The sequence below is a fragment of the Globicephala melas genome, chromosome 21 (genome assembly GCF_963455315.2).
Source record: "Globicephala melas chromosome 21, mGloMel1.2, whole genome shotgun sequence".
NCBI lineage: Eukaryota > Metazoa > Chordata > Mammalia > Artiodactyla > Delphinidae > Globicephala > Globicephala melas.
In genome coordinates, this window is record NC_083334.1 from 11,801,361 (window position 1) to 11,825,921 (window position 24,561).

The following is a 24,561-nucleotide window of genomic DNA, read 5'->3' on the forward strand; positions in this document are numbered from 1 at the left end:
ACTGCTGGTGCGAATGTAAGTTGGTGCAGTCACTGTGGAGAACAGTAGGCAGGTTCCTCAGAAAACTAAAAATTGAATTACCATATGATCCAGCAATCCCACTCCTGGGCATATACCCAGACAAAACTATAATCCAGAAAGATACATGCACCCCTATGTTCACAGCAGCACTATTCACAATAGCTAAGACATGGAAACAACCTAAATGTCCATCAACAGATGAATGCATGAAGAAGATGTGGTACATGTAAACAATGGGATACTACTCAGCCATAAAAAAGAATGAAATAATGCCATTTGCAGCAACATGGATGGACCATACTAAGTGAAGTAAGTCAGAAAGAGGAAGCCAAATACCATATGATATCACTTATATGTGGAATCTAAAATATGAACCTATCTAGGGCTTCCCTGGTGGCGCAGTGGTTGGGGGTCCGCCTGCCAATGCAGGGAGCGCGGGTTCGTGCCCTGGTCTGGGAGGATCCCACGTGCCGCGGAGCGGCTGGGCCCGTGAGCCATGGCCGCTGAGCCTGTGCTCCGCAACAGGAGAGGCCACAGCAGTGAGAGGCCCGCGTAAAGCAAAAATAAATAAATAAATAAATAAAATAAAATAAAATATGAACCTATCTATGAAACAGAAACAGAAACATGAACACAGAGAACAGACTGGTGGTTGCCAAGGGGGAAGGCGTTGGGGGAGGGATGGAGTGGGAGGTTGGGGTCAGCACATGTGAGCTATTATATACAGAATGGATAAACAACAGGGTCCTACTGTAAAGCACAGGGAACTATATTCAATATCCTGTGATAAACCATAATGGAAAAGAATATGAAAAAAGAATGTGTGTATATATATATATATGTAAGTGAATTAGTTTGCTGTAAGCAGAAATTAACACAACATTGTAAATCAACTATACTTCAATTAAAAAAAAGGAAAAAAATCAGGTTACTAAAATTAAATTTCAAGCAGCACCCACCAGTGAGGGTTCCTAAGAGAAGGTGGTAACCTGTCACTTTAATCTAGGAGAGAGATTCCCCAGGCAATGGCTCAAAAGACGGGAAATGGTTCTAGAAATGTCTCAGACGCAAGTCCCTTCTTAGACCCCTCTCCAGAAGAGGTGCCGAAACAGAGAAGGCAAAAGAGCCTGGATGAAATTGCCTGGATGAAAGTCTTCTGCGAAGACCGAGACCTACCGCCCCTGTTGAACGCCTGACCCATCACTGGCACAGCAAACCCTTTACTATACCAGATCTCAGCACTACCTGCAGAAGGGTGTTGCTGCTGCACTAGCCCTCCTTGCTTCTTTGAACCACAGTCACGTTCCATTGGGAACATCTGACTGGCTAAGCTAAGTTAACGTACTGCCTGTACTTCCTTCCTGGTTCCCCTAGTGGAAGGCAGAATTCCCTGCCTACCGTCAAGGCTCCCAGAGTGGGGCTGCATCCAAGCTTGGGAAGAGGGTTCAGAGGTTGGGAAAAAAGAAAGTCCACTACAATTTTTAAACACTTGTTGGAGACACTGAAAAGTTTGAAATCATGGGATGTCTAAATTAGAAACCTAAAAATTCTTAACGTATTCAGTAAGGACCAAGTCCTTTAAAACATACTTTCTTTCCAAGGTAATGCAAATTACTTTTGGGGGTAAGGAGTTAAATGCAGAGGGATGGCAAGGAGAGACAAGACTGTCAGAAGCCAGAAGAGGGAGAAGAAAATGAAAAAGTCAACCAGCTCTGAATGGTACTGCCCTGTTGTCTCAATGCTCCCTGCAGTTTCCTGAGGTGGGTACTTAAGTCTCCACGTAACAAAAGAAAACCTGAGCTCAGAGTAAAGTGGTTGTTAGGGTCACCCAGCTAACATGTGGTGCAGCCAGGAATGCAGCCAAGATCTTCCTGACCCCCCAACATTCAGGCTTTTCCCCAGGGCTACTGTAGCTTCATCTAGTGCTCCTAGGAGAAGCTGCTGGGCGCATGTACACACACACACACAAAACACAGTCAGAAAAAGAAGAGAAAAAGGAATACACACATGTGCCTCCGTATTTACGCACATGTCCGTTATCTCCATGTTCACTGAAAGAGAAAGTAAGAAGGGACGAGACAGCAGATTCTGAAACAACAGTCAAACTCTCTAGGTGTATCTTTCCATATATACCAGGGTCACCCCTCCTGTTTCTCTTCCTGGACACTTTCAGAGACTTACAGCCCGGGGAGTGACTGATTCTTCATGAAGCCAGGGTAGCAAAGGCATTCACACCCAGGAATCCTTGAATGGAGCCAAGGACAGGACTTAATCAAATAGGTAGAAGGTTGCTTCACCTGTTTGTAGGGAGAGTCTTCCAGCTTGCACCTTGGACTTTTCAAAAGAGGCCAAGAGTGCTCTCTGCTAAAAAGAAAAGTCCCCTTTCTCAACACACTTTTTGTTGTCACTTGTCAACACACTTTTTTCGTTTTTTTTTTTGCATTGAGAAACCAGAGCAAAACATAGAAGTGAACTTTGTAGCTGTTTAACTCGAAAACCAAAGACCAGCCAGACTGTTTAGAAGCCAACAGTGATCAGATGACCATGACTTTTAGCTGTGTGTTTGCAAACACGCGTACATTCACGTACAAAATCACTGTAGTACACACAACCTTTCTACAGTTCAACGTTAACCAGTACTGGCCCTGTGATATTTTTCGGCTTTCACAGAGTTAAACAGAAATCCATCAGGAGGTTTAGCTAATATGTGGCTGTACTGAATATATTTAAGTCAAGAAATTCTCAATATGACATTTCTCTGGGCATTGAGCCCAAATTAGTTTCGTGGAGCTTCATCTCCCAGATTTATTTTTAAGTAAATGCTTTATAAATTATTATTCTATTATCCATCATATAAACTTTGAAGGATCAATATATAAGAGTGAAAAAGCAGAAGGCTGTGCAACTTACAACCACAATGGCAGAAAAATGGACTTTTCATGCCAGTTACAAAATAAGAGCCAAAAGAGTCAGGAGAATTTTCTGGGCTTTATGGCAGCTCAGAGTCCATCTGTTTCATCTGCTATTTGGCTGTGTGAACGGTTGGACTTTATTTCCTCTACATCATACTGAACTTTCTTTTTTTTTCCACTAAAAGAATCTTTATAATGGAAAAAATAAAAAAACATCAGTAGAAAGCTTTAGCCATCTAACAGGCAACCTTAACTTAGTCCATCTCCCAGCATTACAATTTTGAATCAGCTAATCTTTTTTTTAAAAATATCTTTATTGGAGTATAATTGCTTTACATTGTTGTGTTAGTTTCTGCTGTATAACAAAGTGAATCAGCTATACATATACATATATCCCCATAGCTCCTCCCTCTTGCGTCTCCCTCCCTCCCACCCTCCCTATCCCATCCCTCTAGGTGGTCACAAAGCACCCGAGCTGATCTCCCTGTGCTATGCAGCTGCTTCCCACTAGCTATCTATTTTACATTTGGTAGCGTGTATATGTCCATGCCACTCTCTCACTTCGTCCCAGCTTACCCTTCCCCGTCCCCGTGTCCTCAAGTCCATTCTCTACGTCTGCGTCTTTATTCCTGTCCTGCCCCTAGGTTCTTCAGACGCTTTTTATTTTAGATTCCATATATATATGTTAGCATATGGTTATTTGTTTTTCTGACTTACTTCACTCTGTATGACAGTCTCTAGGTCCATCCACCTCACTACAAATAACTCAATTTTGTTTCTTTTTATGGCTGAGTAATATTCCATTGTATATATGTGCCACATCTTCTTTATCCATTCATCTGTCAATGGACACTTAGGTTGATTCCATGTCCTGGCTATTGTAAATAGTGCTGCAATGAACATTGTGGTACATGTCTCTTTTTGAATTGTGGTTTTCTCAGGGTATATGCCCAGTAGTGGGATTGCTGGGTCGTATGTTAGTTCTATTTTTAGTTTTTTAAGGAACCTCCATACTGTTCTCCATAGTGGCTGTATCAATTTACATTCCCACCAACAGTGCAAGAGGGTTCCCTTTTCTCCACACACGCTCCAGCATTTATTGTTTGTAGTTATCTTGATGATGGCCATTCTGACCAGTGTGAGGTGATACCTCATCATAGTTTTGATTTGCATTTCTCTAATGATTAGTGATGTTGAGCATCCTTTCATGTGTCTGTTGGAAATCTGTATATCTTCTTTGGAGAAATGTCTGTTTAGGTCTTCTGCCCGCTTTTGGATTGGGTTGTTTGTTTTTTTGATATTGAGCTGCATGAGCTGCTTGTATATTTTGGAGATTAATCCTTTGTCAGTTGTTTCATTTGCAAATATTTTCTCCCATTCTGAGGGCTGTCTTTTCGTCTTGTTTATGGTTTCCTTTGCTGTGCAAAAGCTTTTAAGTTTCATTAGGTCCCATTTGTTTATTTTTGTTTTTATTTCCATTTCTCTAGGAGGTGGGTCAAAACGGATCTTGCTGTGATTTATGCCATACAGTGTTAAACAAACAAAAACTTTTAGCCAATGATTGGGCACAGATGTGTTGCATTATGTATTGAAATAGGCTTTATGTGCACCTCCTTTATATATCTTAAATAATTTATTGTATTTGGTCTCTAGAATCCTATTTCTTTGAGCATTTAAACCCCCAGTTCAGTGTCTAGCACAAAATAGCGATTCAAGAATACTGGATGTGGGCTTCCCTGGTGGTGCAGTGGTTGAGAGTCCGCCTGCCGATGCGGGGGATGTGGGTTCGTGCCCCAGTCCGAGAGGATCCCACGTGCCACGGAGCGGCTGGGCTCATGGGCCGTGGCCGCTGGGCCTGTGCATCCGGAGCCTGTGCTCCGCAACGGGAGAGGCCACAGCAGTGAGAGGACCGCGTACAGCAAAAAAAACCCAAAAACAAACAAAGAAACAAATAAACAAACAAAAAAGAATACGGGATGTTTGAAAGGCATAATCAGTCCACATAAACTTGAAAAGCAAGCAAAATTGTTTAGGATTAGTACTACTTAAAGATTTTTGTCTGGTGTTTAAAAAAAGTCTAATCATTTTTTTTACAGCATCTTTATTGGAGTATAATTGCTTTACAGTAATCACTCTTGTTTGTACTAAAAAATGTTATTTCATGTGGTTTGATTGTGTCATACAATAAAGGTTGTTACATACGAAATATACAATATTTCAAAACAGTCCATATGATATATATTTCTTGGTATTCATAGATTACTAGCCAATGTTGTGTGAATTGAATTAAATAAACTTCCTATCAAGGTGGAATCATAGGTCTGGAAGAAATCTCAAGACAGCAAACAGTGCAGCCTCCTCCCATATGGGTAGACCAACCAACCTCCGGCAAAAGGCAATGATGGTCTTTGTACATTTAGAGATATCTCCATAAAGACACCCTCTAGAAGGGCTGCCAGTGTGGTGAGTCACTGAAGGGAGGGGAGACTCCAACAGGGAGGCTGATTGCCCACGGCCGTCTTCGAGGCTGTTGGGTAGATTGGACAGACTTACCCCCAACACAGTCTCATTGGAGGAAGCCTGTCCTTGCTCCTTTTGTGGGGGAGTTTTTGCCTTATCCTAATCAGCCTGGGGTCACTGCCTGGAACGTACGTTTATTGAATGGGGGAAACCAGGTTTGGCCCAGTGGACCAAACTGTCCAGTGAAAGGCACCACCTAGGGAATGAGGGTAACTGCCAACCTAGACTTCAGCACCTAAGACCAATGAGGTTGACGGCAAAGGTGTGCGCCTTTGAAGTCCTCTTACAATCTAGTTTGGAATACCACGGCAGCATACAGCAGACACAGCATACAGCGGTGACAGCTAAAGCACGTGGACACCAGCAGCCAGAGTGCCTTCCCAGGCAGAACTGGCTCTTGGGTGAATCCCGTTTGCAAGCCAAGAGCCACCTAGAGGCATGTCCCTCTACAGAACACTGAGTCACCCTGCTCATTGCGCCAGTTGTGTTAAAATATACCTGTGGGATTTTAACTCATGGAGGTGACTAAGTGAACACGGAGAGGCTGATGCCGTTGAAAGAAGTTGTTACTTACATTTTCCAAAAGAAGGGAACACACTACAGCACACGGGGCCACATGGGGAAGCACTAGGCTTGGTCAGGGCAGCAGCAGGAGCATGGGGAGAGCACAGGCCACAGAATTTCCTGGGTTTTCCCTAGGAAAGGCAAAGCTTAGGATTAGTCTGAATAATTCTAGCATGGGCTTTGTTTTTGTTTGTTTTTAAATTATTTATTTATGTATTTATTTTTGGCTGCGTTGGGTCTTTGTTGCTGCACGCGGGCTTTCTCTAGTTGTGGTGAGCGGGGGATACTCTTTGTGGGCTTCTTATTGCAGTGGCTTCTCTTGTTGCGGAGCACGGGCTCTACGCATGCAGGCTTCAGTAGTCGTGGCTCACGGGCTTAGCTGCTCCGCGGCATGTGGGATCTTCCCGGACCAGGGATCGAACCCGTGTCCCCTGCATTGGCAGGCAGATTCTTAACCACTGTGCCACCAGGGAAGTCCTTTAGTATGGGCTTTGAAGCCTAGAGGCTGTCCTTTGTTGTCTGGTACCTGGCCCTGCGTTGATATAGAGCTGGGGAAATACTGGCTTGGTGTGTGAGAATTAAATAAAAGAGGTGATGGGGGGGTGCTTCCCTGGTGGCGCAGTGGTTGAGTCCGCCTGCCGATGCAGGGGACACGGGTTCGTGCCCCGGTCCAGGAAGATCCCACATGCCACGGAGCGTCTGGGCCCGGGAGCCATGGCCGCTGAGCCTGCGCGTCCGGAGCTTGTGCTCCGCAACGGGAGGGGCCCCAGCAGTGAGAGGCCCGCGTACCGCAAAAAAAAAAGAGGTGATGGGGGATATGGATCTGGGGTTGGTTGGAGGGTTTGTAATATGATTTTCACACACCCACAAAAGCTGGATGATAGGGGAGATGAAAACAACCTTGGCTGTTTAGTTTGGCCCTGTGATGACTGAATGCCACGTGGACAAATACAGAATCTAAGAAAATACAATCATAACAGTTGGCTCCTATGTCCCTTTGATATATCCCATTGTTTTGCTCTCTGGGAACTTCTGTACTTTCTTGTACTACAAGATGCTCCAGGCACATCTTGTATTTTCCCTGCTCTCTCCCTAGAATCAGGCACTTCTCCAAGGATCCTTGGTTCCTTTTATTGGAAAATGGTGTTAGAAACCAAGATGTGGATGCTTGTCCTTGGTACTGCATCCTTAGTAGCAAGTTCTTGCTACTGAGGTGCCGTTGTTTCCAGGTCCTCTAATGATATAAGCCAGTAAATACATGTGTGTAGATAAACCCATGGATACACTCATATTTCTATCTATCTATCTACTTCCCTATCTTCCTATATTAAACTACACATGAAAACTTGAGTTCATACTGATGTCTCCAACACAGTTCTAGTACCACAGGGTTCACTCTAGATTTCCCCCTTGCTTATTTGTAACTTTTTTTTTTTTTTTTTTTTTTGGACAGTGAGAAACCTGGCTCGGGTGTACCTAAACGTTTGCTAATAATAATGACTCAATTTTGAATGAAGACAGAAAGTAAAGGAAGCAATGTGCTCTTCATAACAATTGTCCACACTAACCACCACCCTGCTGTGATGTGGCCAAGAACACAGGTCCCAAAGTCAGTCCCCTTGGGTTTGACTTCCAGCTTCATCACTTAATAGCCATGTGTTTGTGGGCAAACAAGTCAAGTGATCTGTGCCTCAGTTTCCTCTCCTCTCAAAAAGGAGTCATGAAAGTACATACTCCATAGAGTTGATGGAAGAGAAAATGAGTTTACAGAAGCAAAGCACTTGGGATGGTGGCTCATGGTAAGTGCTAAATAATTAACTTTTTAAAAAATATTTGTTTATTTATTTTTGGCTGCACTGGGTCTTCGTTGCTGCGAGCGGGCTTTCTCTAGTTGCAACAAGTGGGGGCTACTCTTGGTTGTGGTGTGCGGGCTTCTCATTGCAGTGGCTTCTCTTGTTGCGGAGCACAGACTCTAGGCACGCAGACTTCAGTAGTTGTGGCGCGTGGGCTTCAGTAGTTGTGGCTCACGGGCTCTAGAGCGCAGGCTCAGTAGTTGTGGCACACAGCCTTAGTTGCTCCGTGGCATGTGGGATCTTCCTGGACCAGGGCTCAAACCTGTGTCCCCTGCATTGGCAGGCGGATTCTTAACCACTGCACCACCCAGGAAGTCCCAATAAGTAACTTTTTTTTAAAAGTCTATAACAAGATTTATTTGACCAAAATATCCAATAGCCAACAGTGACCTGATGACTTCCAATTTTAAGAGTGTGTGTAAATATGACTCATAAATCAATATAATACATAAAGAAAAATCACTTCAATATGGAAAATCTTCAGTTTAATATTTGTTTTAGATGAATCAATGCATTCCTCTGCAGCAACCTCTTTAACCATAACTTCTCCAAATTACACATCATTCATTCAGTGTGGTGTCATAAGATCTACTTTCAATCCTCTTTTATCATTATTACTGTTTTCAACTGGACTTATTTCCTTTTCACTGAGAAACTTGAGAACTTCAAAACTTTCTTTTACTTGAAGTCTGATCTTCCTTCAGGTCTGAAGTTTTTCTTGGAATATTTTAAATCTTTGCAGTGGCAGTTTCTTTAAAAATGTAAAAATATCTGAAATATTTAGCCTTCACAAAGATGTAAAAGACATGTCTTGAATTTATCATCCACGTATATCTTATTTGAGCATTATAGCTGCTCTGCAGACAGCTTGTACTTTTTCCTCTAAAGTTCACGGCTATTGGTTCATAATTAAAACAAAAGGTCTTGTACAGTCAGGTGAAATTAAAATATTATAGAACCGAAGGGAACATTCAAAGTCGATCAGAGCAATATTTACAAAACTCACTTAGTCAAAGGAGTAACGTGGAACTTACTCAAGAGAAGCTCGGGATTACTGTTAAACAAACAGATTCCCACTCCCTTCCCCTAGAGAGTCTGATGCAGTAGACCTGATCCTGCAAATCTGGATTTTTAACAAGACTTCCAAGTGATGTTCATCACCAGGAAAGTTTGGAAGCACTGATTTAATCCAAGATCCTGATTTTATAAGGAACCTGAGGCCCAGGGAAGAGGACCCCCCGCTCCCCCCACACACCTCCCCTTAGAGGGGTATGCTGAAAGGTCTGGGACAGTGCACTGCTATGCACAGCCAGTGGAACCACAACGTGGTACAGCCTTTCAGGCAGACGGTTTGGCAATACTTGTCAACATATTAAACGTGCTTATCTTTTGATGCTGTTATTCCAGATGAAAACAGAATTTCTTAAATTGTCACTCAGACCACTTGCATCAGAAGCACCTGTTGAGGATGTGGATCTCACCATCTCATTTCAATTGACTGAATCATAATCTCTGGGAGTGGGACCCGGCAATCTGCACTTTTTTCCTTTTTTTTTTTCGGTACGCGGGCCTCTCACTGCTGTGGCCTCTCCCATTGCGGAGCACAGGCTCCGGACGCGCAGGCTCAGCGGCCATGGCTCACGGGCCCAGCCGCTCCACAGCATGTGGGATCCTCCCGGACCGGGGCACGAACCCGTGTCCCCTGCATCGGCAGGCGGACTCTCAACCACTGTGCCACCAGGGAAGCCCAATCTTCATTTTTAACAAGGTTACCAAGAGGTTACCAAGGTTCTACTGAAGTTGTGAGAAACGCTACTCTTACGAGTGTGAGAGTCAGAGCCCTAGCGGCGGGGACGTCCAAGCAGATGGGCAGTCCCCCTGGTGTGGGATGTGGGACTTACCAAGAAGGGTAAGAAGAGTGTGTGCTTGGAAGGGCAGTAAAACAAGCAGCACAGAGATGGTGTCCTCGTGGAGGTGCAGCCCAGCGTGGGGTGTCAGAGCCGGAGCAGATGAGTCGTTTGAGGGCGTCGGGTGCCCTGGTGTGGGGTATGGGAGCTTGAGTGGGGTGAGGAGGGCTGCTGCACGGCAGAGTGGCCCAGCACCGGGTGCGGGAGCCCACAGAGGGTAGGAGAGGCTTCTGGGAGGGCGTGGGCTGAACGCGAGGTGTGCAGGCCACGGGGGTGGGTGGGGGGTGGTATCATTGGGGAAGGCACAGTGGCAGCCTTGGGAGGCTGGTTACATTCAGGGGTATCGATTAAATACATAAATACACTGAGAAGAAGGAGAGTCAGTTTTCTCCCTGTTCGAGAAGGGCGTTACAAACACGGAAAGGAAACAACACTGGAGTGAGTGCTGTGATGTTGAGTTTGAACTGAAGGAATTCATATGAACTCGTGGTTTTTGACAGAGAAATAGATAAGCATGTACATGTATCTACTAAGAGGGCCTGGGTGACCCTCCAATATCGGTGACTTCACCTAGATGCTCAGATGTTAGTTTCTAAATACCATTCACTGCCCACTAAAAGGACCTGGGGTCCTTGGAGAAATGGCTGAGTCAAGCTCTGGGACAGGGAAAGGATTAAAGGGAGCCTGGAGAATCTTCTTGTGCCAGAAAACAAGGAAATGCTCAAAGAATGATGGGGATATGGGACTTCCCGTGTGGTGCAGTTGTTGAGAGTCCGCCTGCCAATGCAGGGGACACGGGTTTGAGCCCTGGTCCGGGAAGATCCCACATGCTGTGGAGCAACTAAGTCCGTGCGCCACAACTACTGAGCCTGCGCTCTAGAGCCTGCGAGCCACAACTACTGAGCCTGAGCTCTAGAGCCTGCAAGCCACGACTACTGAGCCTGCGAGCCACAACTACTGAAGCCCGCACACCTAGAGCCCATGCTCTGCAACAAGAGAAGCCACTGCAATGAGAAGCCCGCGCACAGCAACAAAGAGTAGCCCCCGTTCACCACAACTAGAGAAAGCCTGCACGCAGCAACAAAGACCCAACGCAGCCAGAGATAAATAAATAAATAAATTTATATTAAAAAAAAAGAATGATGGGGACATGTCAGAGAACACAGGAAATACAATGAAGGAGCTCCCATAGGCCAAATCTAAGACAATTTGAGCGTAAAAAAAAAGATGGTGCAGTTGCCAGGAACGGGGGAGGGGGGAGCATGGGGACTTAGTGTTTAAGGGGCACAGAGTTCACGTGGGGAAGATGGAGTCCTGGAGACGGATGGTGGTGATGGTTGCACAACAGTGTGAATGTACTTAAGGCCCCTAAACTGTACACTTAAAAATGATTAAAATGGTAGGTATTACATTTATTTTACCACAAGAAAAAACGCTGGAATGGATTATAACACACTAAAAAATAATCCATATGTCCCTAGTGATAAAAAAATAACAACAATCATGGCAGAAAGAGATAGGGAAAGTTCTTCACATAAAAATGCTGGCTGGTAAACGTAAGGAAAAAACCCACCATTTTGGAACCATGAATGTAATAATTGATGTATGTAAGCATGGCTCTTGAATAAATGCCAAATGCATGGGTGAAAGATTTGTTTGGGAAAAGGATATTCATATAGTCTTAAAGTATAACCCCACAGATAGTTATTAGTACAGAGGAGAAAAGAGGCCTTTGCAGTGGTATCAGATACACCTGTCAGATGCCACTTTGCATCATTCAGTGGTGCATGGGACCAACGATGGGACAAAACTGACACCACAGGCCTCCTGATGTGATGAGGTGGGAAATATAAACCTAACCATGGAGTTTTCTGGACAAGGATTTTCATCTGAATCTTGAGGAAATCATCTAAACCCAGATTGTGGGATATTTTGCAAAACTGCCAGCCTAGACTCTTCATCATTGTCATGAAAGCAGGGGGATGTTCAAGATTGGAGGAGACTAAAGAGACAGGACAATTAAGTGCCACGTGGTGTCCTTGACGGCATCCTGTTTAAAAAACAACAAACAGCTGTACAGGACGCTTTAGGGTAATTGGGGAAATGTGGATATGGACTGTATATTAAGTAGTATTTATTATATCAATTTTAATCTGGGGGTTGATAATAATACTATGGTTATGTCAGAGGATGTCCTTATTTTTACTTTAAATGGTTGAATAAAAAAGTCTTTATCTACAAACAGAGATATAAAAGAGATAGTAACATGGCAACATGTTAATATCGCCTGGTGGATCTGGAAGATGCTTACACAGGTATTCATTTTATTATTCTTTCAATTTTTCTGTAGTTTTCACATTTTTCAAAATAAAAATAATCTAAATTTCTTGGGTGTGTCTCAAGAAGTAAATGGCTCCAATTTTTTATTTTTTAAATATTAAAATAACGGTATTACACCAACAAAATTACAGATATTTAAAGACACAAAAACACCACAATGCATGGGAATACCCAAATACTGAGAACCAGTACTGTTGCAATCAAGCAGGGACCTTGTTCTTGTTCAGCCTTTAGTTTTCAGAACCCTGTTCATATTAAGTGTGCAATAGAAGTTGAATGGATGAGTGAGGGACTTGTTTTATTTTGTGATTTGGTGGTCTAGGTAAATTCTAGAAGAGGTGATTTGGATGTTTTCTACAAAAAGAGTTGAGTGAGCTGAAGGGTGAGAGCTAAAAAAACTGACATGCACAGCACAGTTCAGTAAAGTCGGGCCTCTGCTGGCCTACCCGCTGCCCCTCCCCCTCCCCCCAGGACACCAGTGGAACAGTAGTCAGGCCATTTTAAAACTGAAAGTGTTTAGCAGCCAGACAGAATATTGGTTGTGTAGAATCATTGCTGTGCATAATTTCTTATGGTTTTAAGAAGTTCTGGTACAGGATACGAATTTGAAGGATATAGCTTCGTTTTACAGAATTATTGTAATTGGACCTTATTTGTATATATGTCTCAACATCTGTAAATAAACAAATAAGGGAGCTTACTCTATTTTAGAAAGAATAACCTTTAGTGGGGCATTTGCATTCACACACTGAATGTGCCAATTACAAGTACAATTTTCATCTGTTCATTAAAGCAGGTTTCCCAGGTCTTGGGTATTCCCACGCTTCAAGATAAAACTATAGTATTTCCGTGTGTGTGTGTGTGAGAGAGAGAGAAAGAGAAATGTAACATACATACAGAAAAGTGTATAAACATGTGCATATAGTTTAACAAAAAATATAAAGCAAACAGGTTTAAAAAAACCTCAGAACATTAACAGAATTCCTCTCCCCATGTCCTTCTCCCCAAGTTCAACATTATCCCTCCCTTTAGAAGTAAGCACTATGTTGACCTTTGCGGTACTTATTTCCTCGTTTTTCTTTATACTTTCACCTCTTACATACACATCTCTAATCAATATAGTTTGGTTTTACCTGTTTTTGTGAACTTTATGTGAATGAAATCTCTCTGTACAAATTCTTTTGTTTCTTGCTTCTTTTACCCAACATTATATTTTTAAAGATTTACCGAAGGGGTTTTGTGTAGCTATAGTTCATCCATTTATCATTGCTCTACTGTATTGCATAAATAAACCACACAATATATTTATCCACTACATTCTTTATCAGACAGTTGCATGCTTCACTTTTAGGCTACTGTAAATAATACACCCTAAACATTTCTTGTACGTGGATCTGGAGCATATATGTGTGAATTTCTCTAGGGATATACCTAGGAATGGAATCACTAGGTCATAGGATGTGGATATCCTCAATTTTCCTAGATATGGCCAAACTGTGTCTGTACCAATTTGTATTGCCACCCGTCACTGATGACAATACCTGTCGCTCCACATTCTTACCAACACCTGATATTTTTAAACTTAAGTTTTTGCCAGTGTAGCAGCTACATGAGTATCTCACTGTGGTTTTAGTTTTCATTTCACTGGTTCTTAATGATGTTGAGCAACTTTCCATACGTTTATTGGCAAAATACACTTCTTTGAACATGTTTTATTACATAGACCAATTTTTCTCCTTATTCAATTTGAATATCCCTAAATCAGACAAATTTGGGAGATTATACTGCAGTTAAATTTCTTAAAGCCAAATTCACAGCATTGAGTCAACATCAGGAAATCAAGAACTAAGAGAAAGAGAGAGGATGAAGTGGAGAAAGAGAGAAAGACTGAGAAATAATAAGTAGAAATAAAGATTTTAATGGAAAATTCAGAGGGATAGGAAAGGAGATATGAAATAGTTTTAAAAGATAGGGATGAGGGAATACCATCCCGTCTTTTAAAGAAGCTGTTTTTCGTGGATTATAAAGTTGGAATGGGGGAAAAATGCAAATTAAAGACGGTAAAAGGAAAATGGAACCTTATATTTTTTCATTATGTAAGAAAGAATGTCAGTGAATATTTATTCTAAGAGTCTACCCCACAGAGTATACAAGAGGTACCCTCTGAGAGCCTCACACATACAAACATGGCATTGGAGCTTTTGTTCCTTTTAGTTAATAAGACAGCTATTAAATGTTTTCTATCTCTTTAGCAACCACAGCATTCGCTCAATGTGGGTCTCCCTCTGCAGTGAGTAAGGTAAAATCTAACCTGTTTGATGTTGCTTACTTGCTACTGAACTGGAATGATCGCTGTTGCCCAAGGTGTTGCTATAATGAGTAACTGGCAGGGAAGTGGCTGTGGTTATCGAGGTTTCTGGTCTGGCTTGGCACTGGGAATTCTTAACGCTCATATGCCTATCTTTTTCAGGACTGTCTAGACAATAAGATTTAGGAATTGTGGATTAGGGCTACTGATTCATAATACCTAGAGATGTTATTTATTTTAACGTTTCGGTTGCAGAAGAGCAAAAACAAAACCAAAAAAGTCACTAGCTTGATTCAGGAAAGAAAAAGTTATCCTTATTTAGAAGTTCCAGTTGATATAATCCCTGATCTCCTTGAGGAGACAGGAGATATTAAAATATTGAAAACCAGTTCATCTTGTCCTACACATGAGTTGATTCAATAGCTTAAGCTTAAAGTTTATAACAATAATTCATTCAGAGATGGATTACACGCTAGTAACGAATTCTTACACACATCACTGAAAATGGAGACCACATTTTACAAAGAAATAAATTAAATCACATCAAATTACTGAAGAATTACAGGCCAAATACAGGACTATAGATGGGTTACTTAATGCTATTAGACTTATACTGATGTTTCTTTCCCAAGATTCAATCCTGAATGCTCAGCCCTTTACAGAATTTCAGATGGGTGACATTTGACCATGTATTTGCAGTCCTGACCTTTTGTTTGAGCTTGAGTCCCGACCTTTAACTTTCTGCTGGGTATCTCTAATTTCTAAAATCAAACCCCATATCAGATCCCCCTTTGGACTTCCTCATTTATTTCAGCTATTTGAGTTTCTCTTGATGGCCTAAAATCTTGGACTCATACCAGATTCCTCCTTGTGGTCGACTTACTGCTTAATCTAATCAGTAGCGAATTCTTGCCGGATCATTCCTTTTCATGCCTTCCTCACTTTATTTCTAATCCAGACCTTTATCTCTCTCATACCTATATTACCACACCAGCCTCCTAACTAGACGGCTCCAGCCAGTCTTGGGATCTTGCACACCAGATTCACCTTGGAGTTTCCAATATCCATTTCCTCCTACAAGCACGCCCTGCCACGCCGGTCCATTTTGGAATCATGTCCACTCATCTCGACCCCATCCCTTTTAATGATCGTTTTCCTTATGTATACTGCTTTGACGAGACCTTTCTGACAGTCCCCATTCTCTTAATTTACTGTCTGAATTCCCCCTTTGACACTAAGGAAGTATATAGGAGGCTGTGTTCTTTAAATTTTATGATTGGCTCCACCTCCAGTGAAGTTAACAAGCAAGTGGTTTTTGCACCTTGCTTTTTTTCACTTAAAGATCCTGGACATCTTTCCAGGATCAGCACACACATTATCAGCACATACATTTTTATGCAATGCTTTTAATATGCCTGCTGAGTATGGATAATTCACTTACTTAGTCCCTTAATGATGGATGCTGGTGGTTTTTCCAGTTTTGTTATTATGAAGCATGCTACAATGAACATCCTTGCAAATCCTGAGGAATTTTAATATCCGTAGGTAAACCTGTAGCACCGGGATTGCTGGATTAAAAGTATACATATTTTAAATTTGGATAGTTATAACTAATTATCTGTTGAAATAAATTTCACTGTCTACTCCCATTTTTGATACTGCTAATTTTCCTGCCACGCAGGATTTGGACGTTGACGTGGGAGCTTTGTTTAATGGCAGCTCACTCCCCCACAGACTATTAGTACCAGAGAAAATGTAAAGCTGGGAGAAAAGGGAATTGAAGGCCAGAAAACAGACTCTTCAGCGGCTAGTGCTGCCATAGACTGTGGTAATCTGGTATCCAGGACAGCAGACAGCATCATCCTTCTGTGCCAATGATCAACTGGAACCAAATGAAATCTAAATGTATCCATCTATAAACTAGGGATAATCTTCATTGTCTTAACCACTAGGAATTTTCCGAAGGGATGGTACTGTGTAAACTGGGTGAACTCAGAACAGCAGAGTGAAAACTTGATCAAGACAAAAAAACCCTGCAGAGGAGCAATTTTCCTTTCTGTCATCTTAACTGCTTTTGTGTGACCAAATGTTTCCTGTGCCACCCAGTGGGGGAGAAGAAGCGAGCTTGCCTCTTAAATGCTTCAGAGTTTTGTTTGTCTATTTAGGGTCCCTTTTTGAAGTCTTGAGATTTATAGAACAATAAATGTCATTTACCGCTGTGTGCCATTTTGGGTTCCTCATCGGTTTTAGAAGTTGGGTAAGAATACTTACCTGAAAGCTTATCAAATGTGAAATAACACCGAGAAGTATTGGGCAGTAGTTCATTCCAGTGAAACAAACTAAATTGTGGCAACAGCAAAGTGTGTTACTTTTTTTTTTTTTAACAGTAGGATGCAGACATTTTAATATAATTCATGTTTTCTAATTGGTTTTTTTTGAGGGGGGAAAGCACAGCAGGAAGCAAGGTTTAAACAAGAATGGCTTGGCTGGGTTGCCGAATGATGTTATTAGTATACCATAACACAAATTTTGGCCATGCTAATGGGCCAGTATAGACCAGTCCAAAACAAAGCACCTCGTTCACTCAGTGGTGTGAGAGATTAGTTTTAGCCAGGTCTCATCTTTTTCACAGCATTCATAAGTACAACCTTAAGATTATCCACTAGGATGTCACATCTCACCTGAACAGGAGAAGCTTGCCTTGTGTGATCACTTCCTTATCAATGGAGTGGGGCTGAACACAGGACCTGGAAGCGGGGGCTTCCCTTTGTTACAGGCGAAGCCTAGTTTCCTGGGTGTAAACGAGGAAGACCTAGAAAGATACAGTAAGTGAGTTCATCTTGGGTGACTCCGTTCCCCAACTCCTGCGACCTCTGGTAGCTCCTTCCCAGGAGTTCTCTCTAGAGTTTCTAGTAGTTAAAAGTTTCTGCCCAGATGCTCCGAGTACAAATACAACCCCTTCTAAGGCCCTCGCCCGAGACGGCAGGTCCAGTCCCCGCCGTGAAGCTGTTCCAAGCCTGACCCCACGTCCTTCCTCTCGAGGACCACCCTCCTCCCTCCACCTTCGAGATTGACCGCAGATGCCCCGACGGCCTGGAGAACCAAAGGCCGTCCCCAGCCTCCAGGGCAGCTGCTACACTAACCGCGCAGCGCCAGCTCCGCGCTGTAGAGAATCTCAATTCACCTGACTCCCTTACCGGTCTGTGCACCCAGGAGGGGAGGCGGACGTTGTTCCAAACCCCCTGAAAGCCCTTGCTGTGCGCTGCGTCCCGCACAAGGTGGGGAAGTCTTTACAAATTAGGCGGCAGGATTAAGCGAATTCACACCAAAAGGTGAATGATCTCCGGGTCTTCCTCCGTTTTTTTATTTTGTTTTTTGTTTTTACTCTAAAAGCAGCTGCTTAGTAACCCAGAAGAATATGAATGGGACGGTGGTGTAGACCTGGCTGGAGAGGAGTCTGGGGACTGGGAGGCTCCCTCCCAGACCGAGGGGCTGGGGGCACAAATGCTGTGTGTCCGAGCCCTGCCAGGCCTGCGGCTCGTGGAATCGTCCAGCCCGGAGCCCGACGTCCGGACCCTCCTCAGGGCCGACCAGGGCGTAGTAGCTGCTGAATAAATAAATACTTGTAGAAGGAGAGAAAGTCCACGTTCCTCCCCGGATACATCCAGGGTCTAGGAAAGCCTGGCCGCCAGGCCGCCGCGTTTTCCTGCCAGCGGGCTCGCCCACACCTTCTGGGCCTCGGCGGGGCTCCGGGTGGGGGACTTCCCGGGGCGCGGGCGGGGGACTTCCCGGGGCGCGGGCGGACGTAAGGGGCTGGCTCCCGGGCGCGTGCACGTCCAGCGCAGGGCCCCCGTGTGGAGCGCCTCAGGCCCGCGCGCGGCGGACGACGACGACGACGGCCGCGGCGGGGGGTGTGGGGGGAGGGGGGGTGCAGTGGCTTTTCCGAATCTGGCCCGAGTTTCCCCCGCGCAGCGGGGCACCGGGGCAAGCATGTCGCGGCGCCCTCGGACCGCGGGATCCGCCTTCGCTTTCCGCCGCGAGGCTGAGGTCACGGAGGGCCGGGCGCCCTACGGAGGGCCGGGCGCCCTGCAGAGGCCCCGAGGGCGACACCGCCCCGGACGCGCCACTGACGCGCTTTCGAGCGCTGGCTCTGCTTTTCACACTTTCCCACCGCCCGGAACGCCCCGGGGTCCGAGGGGGAGCGGGGGAGCCTTTGTGCCTTCTCGGTTTGCTGGGACCTTGTCTTCCGAAGAGAGCCTCCCCACCCCTTTCCTCTCGAAAGTCTTGTGGTTTCCCTAGAAGTCGGAAGGCGGTGGAGAGGGCTGCGGGGACTTCTCTTTAGCCGCCTTTCCCGTCCCGAAGCTCTAAAACCCCAAGTGGTCGGCCGTAGGGAGATATTTGGGGTCAAGGGGAAGCAGCGAGCAGCGCATTCCTTCTCCGTCTTCCCTCCCACCTGGCCCGCGGCTCCCTTCCGCCCCTGACTCGGGCCGGCGCCCCGGCAGGCGCAGCGTGCCGCGGGAGCGGCAGGGTTAAGCCCTGGAATGTGGCGGCGAGGAATGTGCATGCAGATGAGCCGAGCGAGGGGAGGAGCGGGTGGGGGCGGGCCCCGGGCGGGGCGCATGCTAATCGTATGCAAATGAGGAGACCGTCGCCGCCACGGCCGCCGCTCCGCGGAGCTTCCCGGATCCGAGCCCAGACGGCGGCGGCTCGGGCAGCCTGGGCGCCGCGACCCTCGGCGGCCACAGGGGGACGGGGAGGAGGAGGAGGAGGAAGAGGCGGAGGCAGCGGCGGCGATCGCGAGGAGGAGGAGGAGGAGGAGGGTTCGCTCGCCCGCTCCGACGCAGACATGGTGGACTGATCCCGCTGGGGCCGAGAGCAGGGTTTCCTGAGGCGCCCCCGCGCGTGGCCCCGCCGCGCCCCGCGCCCCGCAGACCCACGCCGGCGCCCGGGTCGGGCCGGGCAGTCGCGTTCCCGCCGCGTCCCGCGCCCGGTCCCTATGGAGGCGCCGCTCGCCGGCGAGGCCGCCGACCATGCCTAGGAGGGCCGGGAGCGGGCAGCTGCCGCTACCCCGGGGCTGGGAGGAGGCCAGGGACTACGACGGCAAGGTCTTCTACATCGACCACAACACCCGGAGGACCAGCTGGATCGACCCCCGGGACAGGTGGGCTGCCGGGCCGCGGGTGGGCGCGGGGACCCGCCTCGGAAGCGCGGCGGCGGCTGTTGTCCGGGAGACCTGGCCGAGCGGCGGCGCCCGCGGCGCGGGGGGCGTGGGGCGTCACCGGCCCGGGTGGCCGGGAGGGGTCCCGGGAAGGAGGCGCGGGACCTTCTGCCCGAGCCGGGGCTGCGTCAGCCGGCCAGGCGCCCTGGAGGGGGCCGGTTGCAGCCGCCCCTTCCAGGGCCCTCTTGGCCACCCGCTCTGCGGCGGCCCCGGGACCTTTAGACACTCTGGGCGCAGAGGGAAGGGTGGAACTGACGCCCTGGGCGGTCACAGTGTCCAGTTCACGGACCCACAGGGGCCCCCTGAGCCCTGCTCCGAGCTCGCCTCCGCCTGAAGTTGGCCAGCAAGAGGCTGGAGGGTCCATTCGGCCTGGGAGGCGGGGCCCGGCCCTGGGCCTCCCGGAGGAGGAGGCCTAAGTGCCAGGCGGGGCCAGCCAGCCGTCCAGGCCACCTGTGGCATCTCTCTGGCCGTCCTTGGCTCCCAGCCTTGCCTGCACGTTCTTGACGGGGTGCGCCATGGTCGGGCCAGAGGCCCTGGGCCTGAGGGGGCCCCGGGCACCCTTCCTTGCTGAGCCCTGGTGGTGGGTGTAACTGACTTTGCCCCCCAGAGTTTAGAGACGCTTGTTTGGGGGTTTACTGCTTAGTGTTTATCTTCACCTGAAAACTTGAACTGACTCTCAGATCTTGAAAAGGCAGATGCTGTGTTGAAGTAAGAAGTGGTGAAATGAACAGTGGAACCGAACCTTGGTTATTGAGGAACGCTGACTTGAGCTTAGCGTGGTTTCTTGTAGTTTTCAACACACTTTTTATTCCTGCTCAGAAGTGAAGACGAGAAACATAACAATATTATCATTTAAGAAGTTCAGGGACTGAAGTTTAGCTGAATGTTCACAAATGTTGTTTCTCTTTTCCATTTTTCTCTTTACCCTGAAAAGGAAAATTTCTTATAGTTAGAATTATTGGAAGAATAAGAGGAGATATTCCTAATTGTAAATTTGTAAACTATTAAGGAGGTATTCCTATTTATAAATTTAAATAATATACCATTAGGGATAATTCCAAATTTTGGATGTTTATCATTTCTGAAATTTCTTTCCACCTTTTTATGGAATGTGGCCTTAGGGGTTTATAACCTTTTTAGGTGCTTCTCCTATTAAACATTCCCCCTTTTCTCAATTTGAAGCTGAAATAGTTTCATACTTTATGTTCTCAGTTACTTTTATCTCAAGAATATTGTTTTTGAATGCTACTAAAGAGCATTTATAAGAAAGTCACAAGTGACATTATAAATTTATGGAACAATCCTTGTTAAATTATCCATGAAGGTATCGGTTTAGGTTTCCCTCTTGAAATGAGAAAAGGCACCTGTGCTGAGGTCCCGTCTTGCTCTAGCCTGGCTGCGTGTTGCTGACCTGATGAAAGTTATGACAAGCATCACGCCTTCACAGTCTCTCCAGATGTATTAGTTGTTGTCATAAACTTCACGCTCCAAGCCAGTTATTGCACTTTGAAACTACTTAACAGATAGTAAATTTCAATGATGATGGTGTGCACCCAACAGTGGCTTTTAAGGCACCTGTATAAATATTTGACTTTTACAGTTGTATGGTAATTCTTTCTGCTTTCTGATACTTGGAGTTTCAGGTTATTGAAACTGCAATGCATTCTTGAAATATTTAGGCATTTTAGATTCTCTTTTACTTCAGTTTACATGTTTTGTTAATATCATCTCATTTGCGTTTACTAGCAAGGATTACAAGACTGTGTAACGCCTGGGTAAAGCAAATAGAAAGTGAAATAAAATTATATGGCTTGGCTTATCTTTACCACTACTTCTTAAGAAAGTTAAGCATGTCTTTTATTTAAAATTGTTAATGGATTAACAATTATCATGAACTCTGTTTTTAAGAAACTGGGTAACCAGTTCATTTGATGGGGACAAACAGTTTTGACTAAGGTGATTTGTTATTATTCCAGTTTGCCTTGAAGCTGTTGGATCTTTAAGTATTTATAAATTTGACTGGTTATACATATTTCTGGATCTCAGTATTAGAGCTTTAAAGGACATTCTGTGAGATGAGTCAACATTGACATAGTTTAAATTTGGTGTGTTTTATTTTAGGGCAGTGCAGTGTCTATAAGTCTTGCTAACTAGTGTAAGAGATGGTGGAAGAGGATATTTGGAGGAACTATTACCTCTAGGCAATTTTGTTACACACTTACCAAACATACGGGCAGAGAGGTGTTGCACAGGCCAATTGGAATGTGCCCCTTCTTTTACAGGATCAAATTACAAATCCTGAAAAAAAAGTGACTTGACAAACTGTGGGTCTGCAGTACTTTTGAACTTTTAAATCCATTTCATTAAGATGGGCATGATGATTTACCCAGTCATATTTATGTTAAGAAAGATAATTTTGTGTTTTTCATGGTCTATCAGAATTTGTGAGGTATTTCTGATTGTATAGGCAATTATGCAGATGTCATGGGGGAAGGCTGGGAGATTTCACAAGAACATAATTTTATTCAATAAGTAGTGATTTTAGAATATTGAAGTATTATTTTAAAATGGTTTTAAGCTTTTGGATACATGATACAGACTCTGCTGCAATGTGATCAAAGCTTTCCTTTCTCCACCTTTATTAGCTGAGAAAGCTTAGATGAGTGTCTGAACCCTTCTAAAGCTCCATTTTCAACTCTAAAGTGAAGATCATACCACCAACCCCATGGAGATGTTTGGGGGCCCCTAACTAAGGCCTCACCAAAGAGTAGTAGCTGTAGTGTTGTCATTCCAATTTAGGAACTGACGGATAGTTCCGGTTACCCCTGAAGATAGTAGAGGTTCTGCACACATTTTCTCAGTGTTTTCTGTGTGACAGCCACCCTGCTAAGCTCTTTAACTGTGATCTCATTTTATTCTCCCAGAAGTCCTATGAGGTAGGTGCTGTTATTATCTTCCAGTTACAGATGGGGAAATGGAGTCGCAGGGAGACTGCCATTGTAGTTAAACGTGGAGCCAGGATTCGAAGCCAGATAGTCCGACTCTGGAGCCTGTGTCCTTTGTCATTCCTCTAGTTTTCTGGGACATCTGGGCATGCTCAGGGGTCTCTCGATGGAGGAGAACCTCTCTGCCCAGGGTTGACTTTTCAGGCTGATTGACCAGTCTTTTTTTTAAAATTTTTTACTTTTATGCAATTTTTTTTTGTACAATTTTCAAAGGTTACTTTCCATTTACAGTTATTACAAAATATTGGCTCTATTCCCCATGTTGTACAATACATCTTTTTTTTTTTTTTTTTTTTTTTTTTTTTTTGCAGTACGTGGGCCTCTCAACGCTGTGGCCTCTCCCGTTGCGGAGCACAGGCTCCGGACGCACAGGCTCAGCGGCCATGGCTCACGGGCCCAGCCGCTCCGCGGCATGTGGGATCTTCCCGGACCGGGGCATGAACCCGCGTCCCCTGCATTGGCAGGCGGACTCTTAACCACTGCGCCACCAGGGAAGCCCTGTATGATACATCTTTGAGCCTGTCTTAAACCCAGTAGTGTGTACCTCCCACTCCCCACCCCTGTGTTACCCCTGCCCCCCGCCACTGGTAACCACTAGTTTGTTCTCGGTATCTGCGAGTCTGCTTCTTTTATGTTATATTCACTAGTTTGTTGTATTTTTTAAATTCCACATAAAAGTGATATCATACAGTATTTGTCTTTCTCTGTCTGACTTATTTCACTTAGCATAATGCCCTCCAAGTCCATCCATGTTGCCACAAATGGCAAAATTTTTGTTCTTTTTTATTGCTGAGTAGTATTCCATTGTATATCACATACTGTATGCCACAGCTTCTTTATCTATTCATCTGTTGATGGATACTTAGGTGGTTTCCATTTGACCAGTCTTTCTTGGTCTTCAGAGGTTCCTGCCAACTAGGTAGGATGCTCTGATCCCTGAGCTGGCCACGTAGGATGAATGCCTTGGGAGTGTGGGTTGGGGACCCATCGAGCTGACCCCATTGAACCACAGTACTAGTCCACGTAGAACTTGGAAGTTCAGTGCACTCTTGAGCACATTAGAAGTTCAGTTTGGGGCTCTGTATCAACCTGCATAGATTACAGTTTTACTGTAACAGTCTTGACTTTGCCCTTCCTCTCCCCCCGGCCCCCGCTCAATGCTGGGGAAAGCTCCTGTCTGTGACTCCTTGGCAACCCTCCCCACCCCAGGTAGGCCAACTGTTATTTTGCAGTTCTGCTCCCTCACTCACCTCTTATTTTGCTCACCATGGGCACCCTTTGACTGCACCAAATGGTGTTTACGGTGGGCCATAGATCATGGCCAAATGGCCTGGTGCTTTAAAAAAAAACTGTATTCAGTGTGGGAGAAAAAGGTGGGATGATGGATTTATTTGCCTCTTGGAGGAGTAGGTGGCTAAGGTGGGCAGGGCTCAGAGACAGGATGAGTGGTTTTACAGACTCCCAGTGGAATTCTGTTTGCTTTCCGTCCTCAGATTGGACGTTACCCAGGGATACAATAACTTTGTCTAGCTGAATTTAAAAGAGGTACCACCACACAAAGTGACTTTACATTAAAAAGGGCTGATAGGCCATAATCTCTGGTTTATGACTTGGATCAGATGTTGAGCAACCTGTCCTTTCTAATTGAAGGAAAGAAATCCTGGGGGCTGGGGCTGGGGGCCAGTGAGGAGGAAGACATGTCGGCTGGGTGTCACCAGTGTCTGAGTTAACTTTGGCTCTCCACACCCAGTTTGTGGCACCTGGTTAGGCTGTATGCAACTCTCTGCTGTCTTTCTTTCAAAGTCAAAGCAAGTAATTTTGCTAAACCTACTTACTGCTGGAGTGTGAATTGTTCAAAAGACCTAATTGCTTATTCCTGCTCTCTGTATCCTTTGTATCTGGTAGATGTTAAA

The 24,561-nt window shown here is 45.2% G+C and overlaps 1 protein-coding gene across 1 annotated transcript in view; it reads left to right on the top strand.

The window, feature by feature from the left end:
* The first annotated feature begins 19,081 nt into the window (after window positions 1-19,081).
* WWC2 (WW and C2 domain containing 2) overlaps window positions 19,082-24,561 on the top strand; it is a 166,556-nt gene continuing 161,076 nt past the window's right edge. Inside the window, exon 1 of the mRNA XM_030830581.2 lies at window positions 19,082-19,586. Within this exon, the coding sequence (XP_030686441.1) occupies window positions 19,456-19,586 (131 nt within the window). The 5' untranslated portion in view covers window positions 19,082-19,455. The remainder of the gene's footprint in view (window positions 19,587-24,561) is intronic.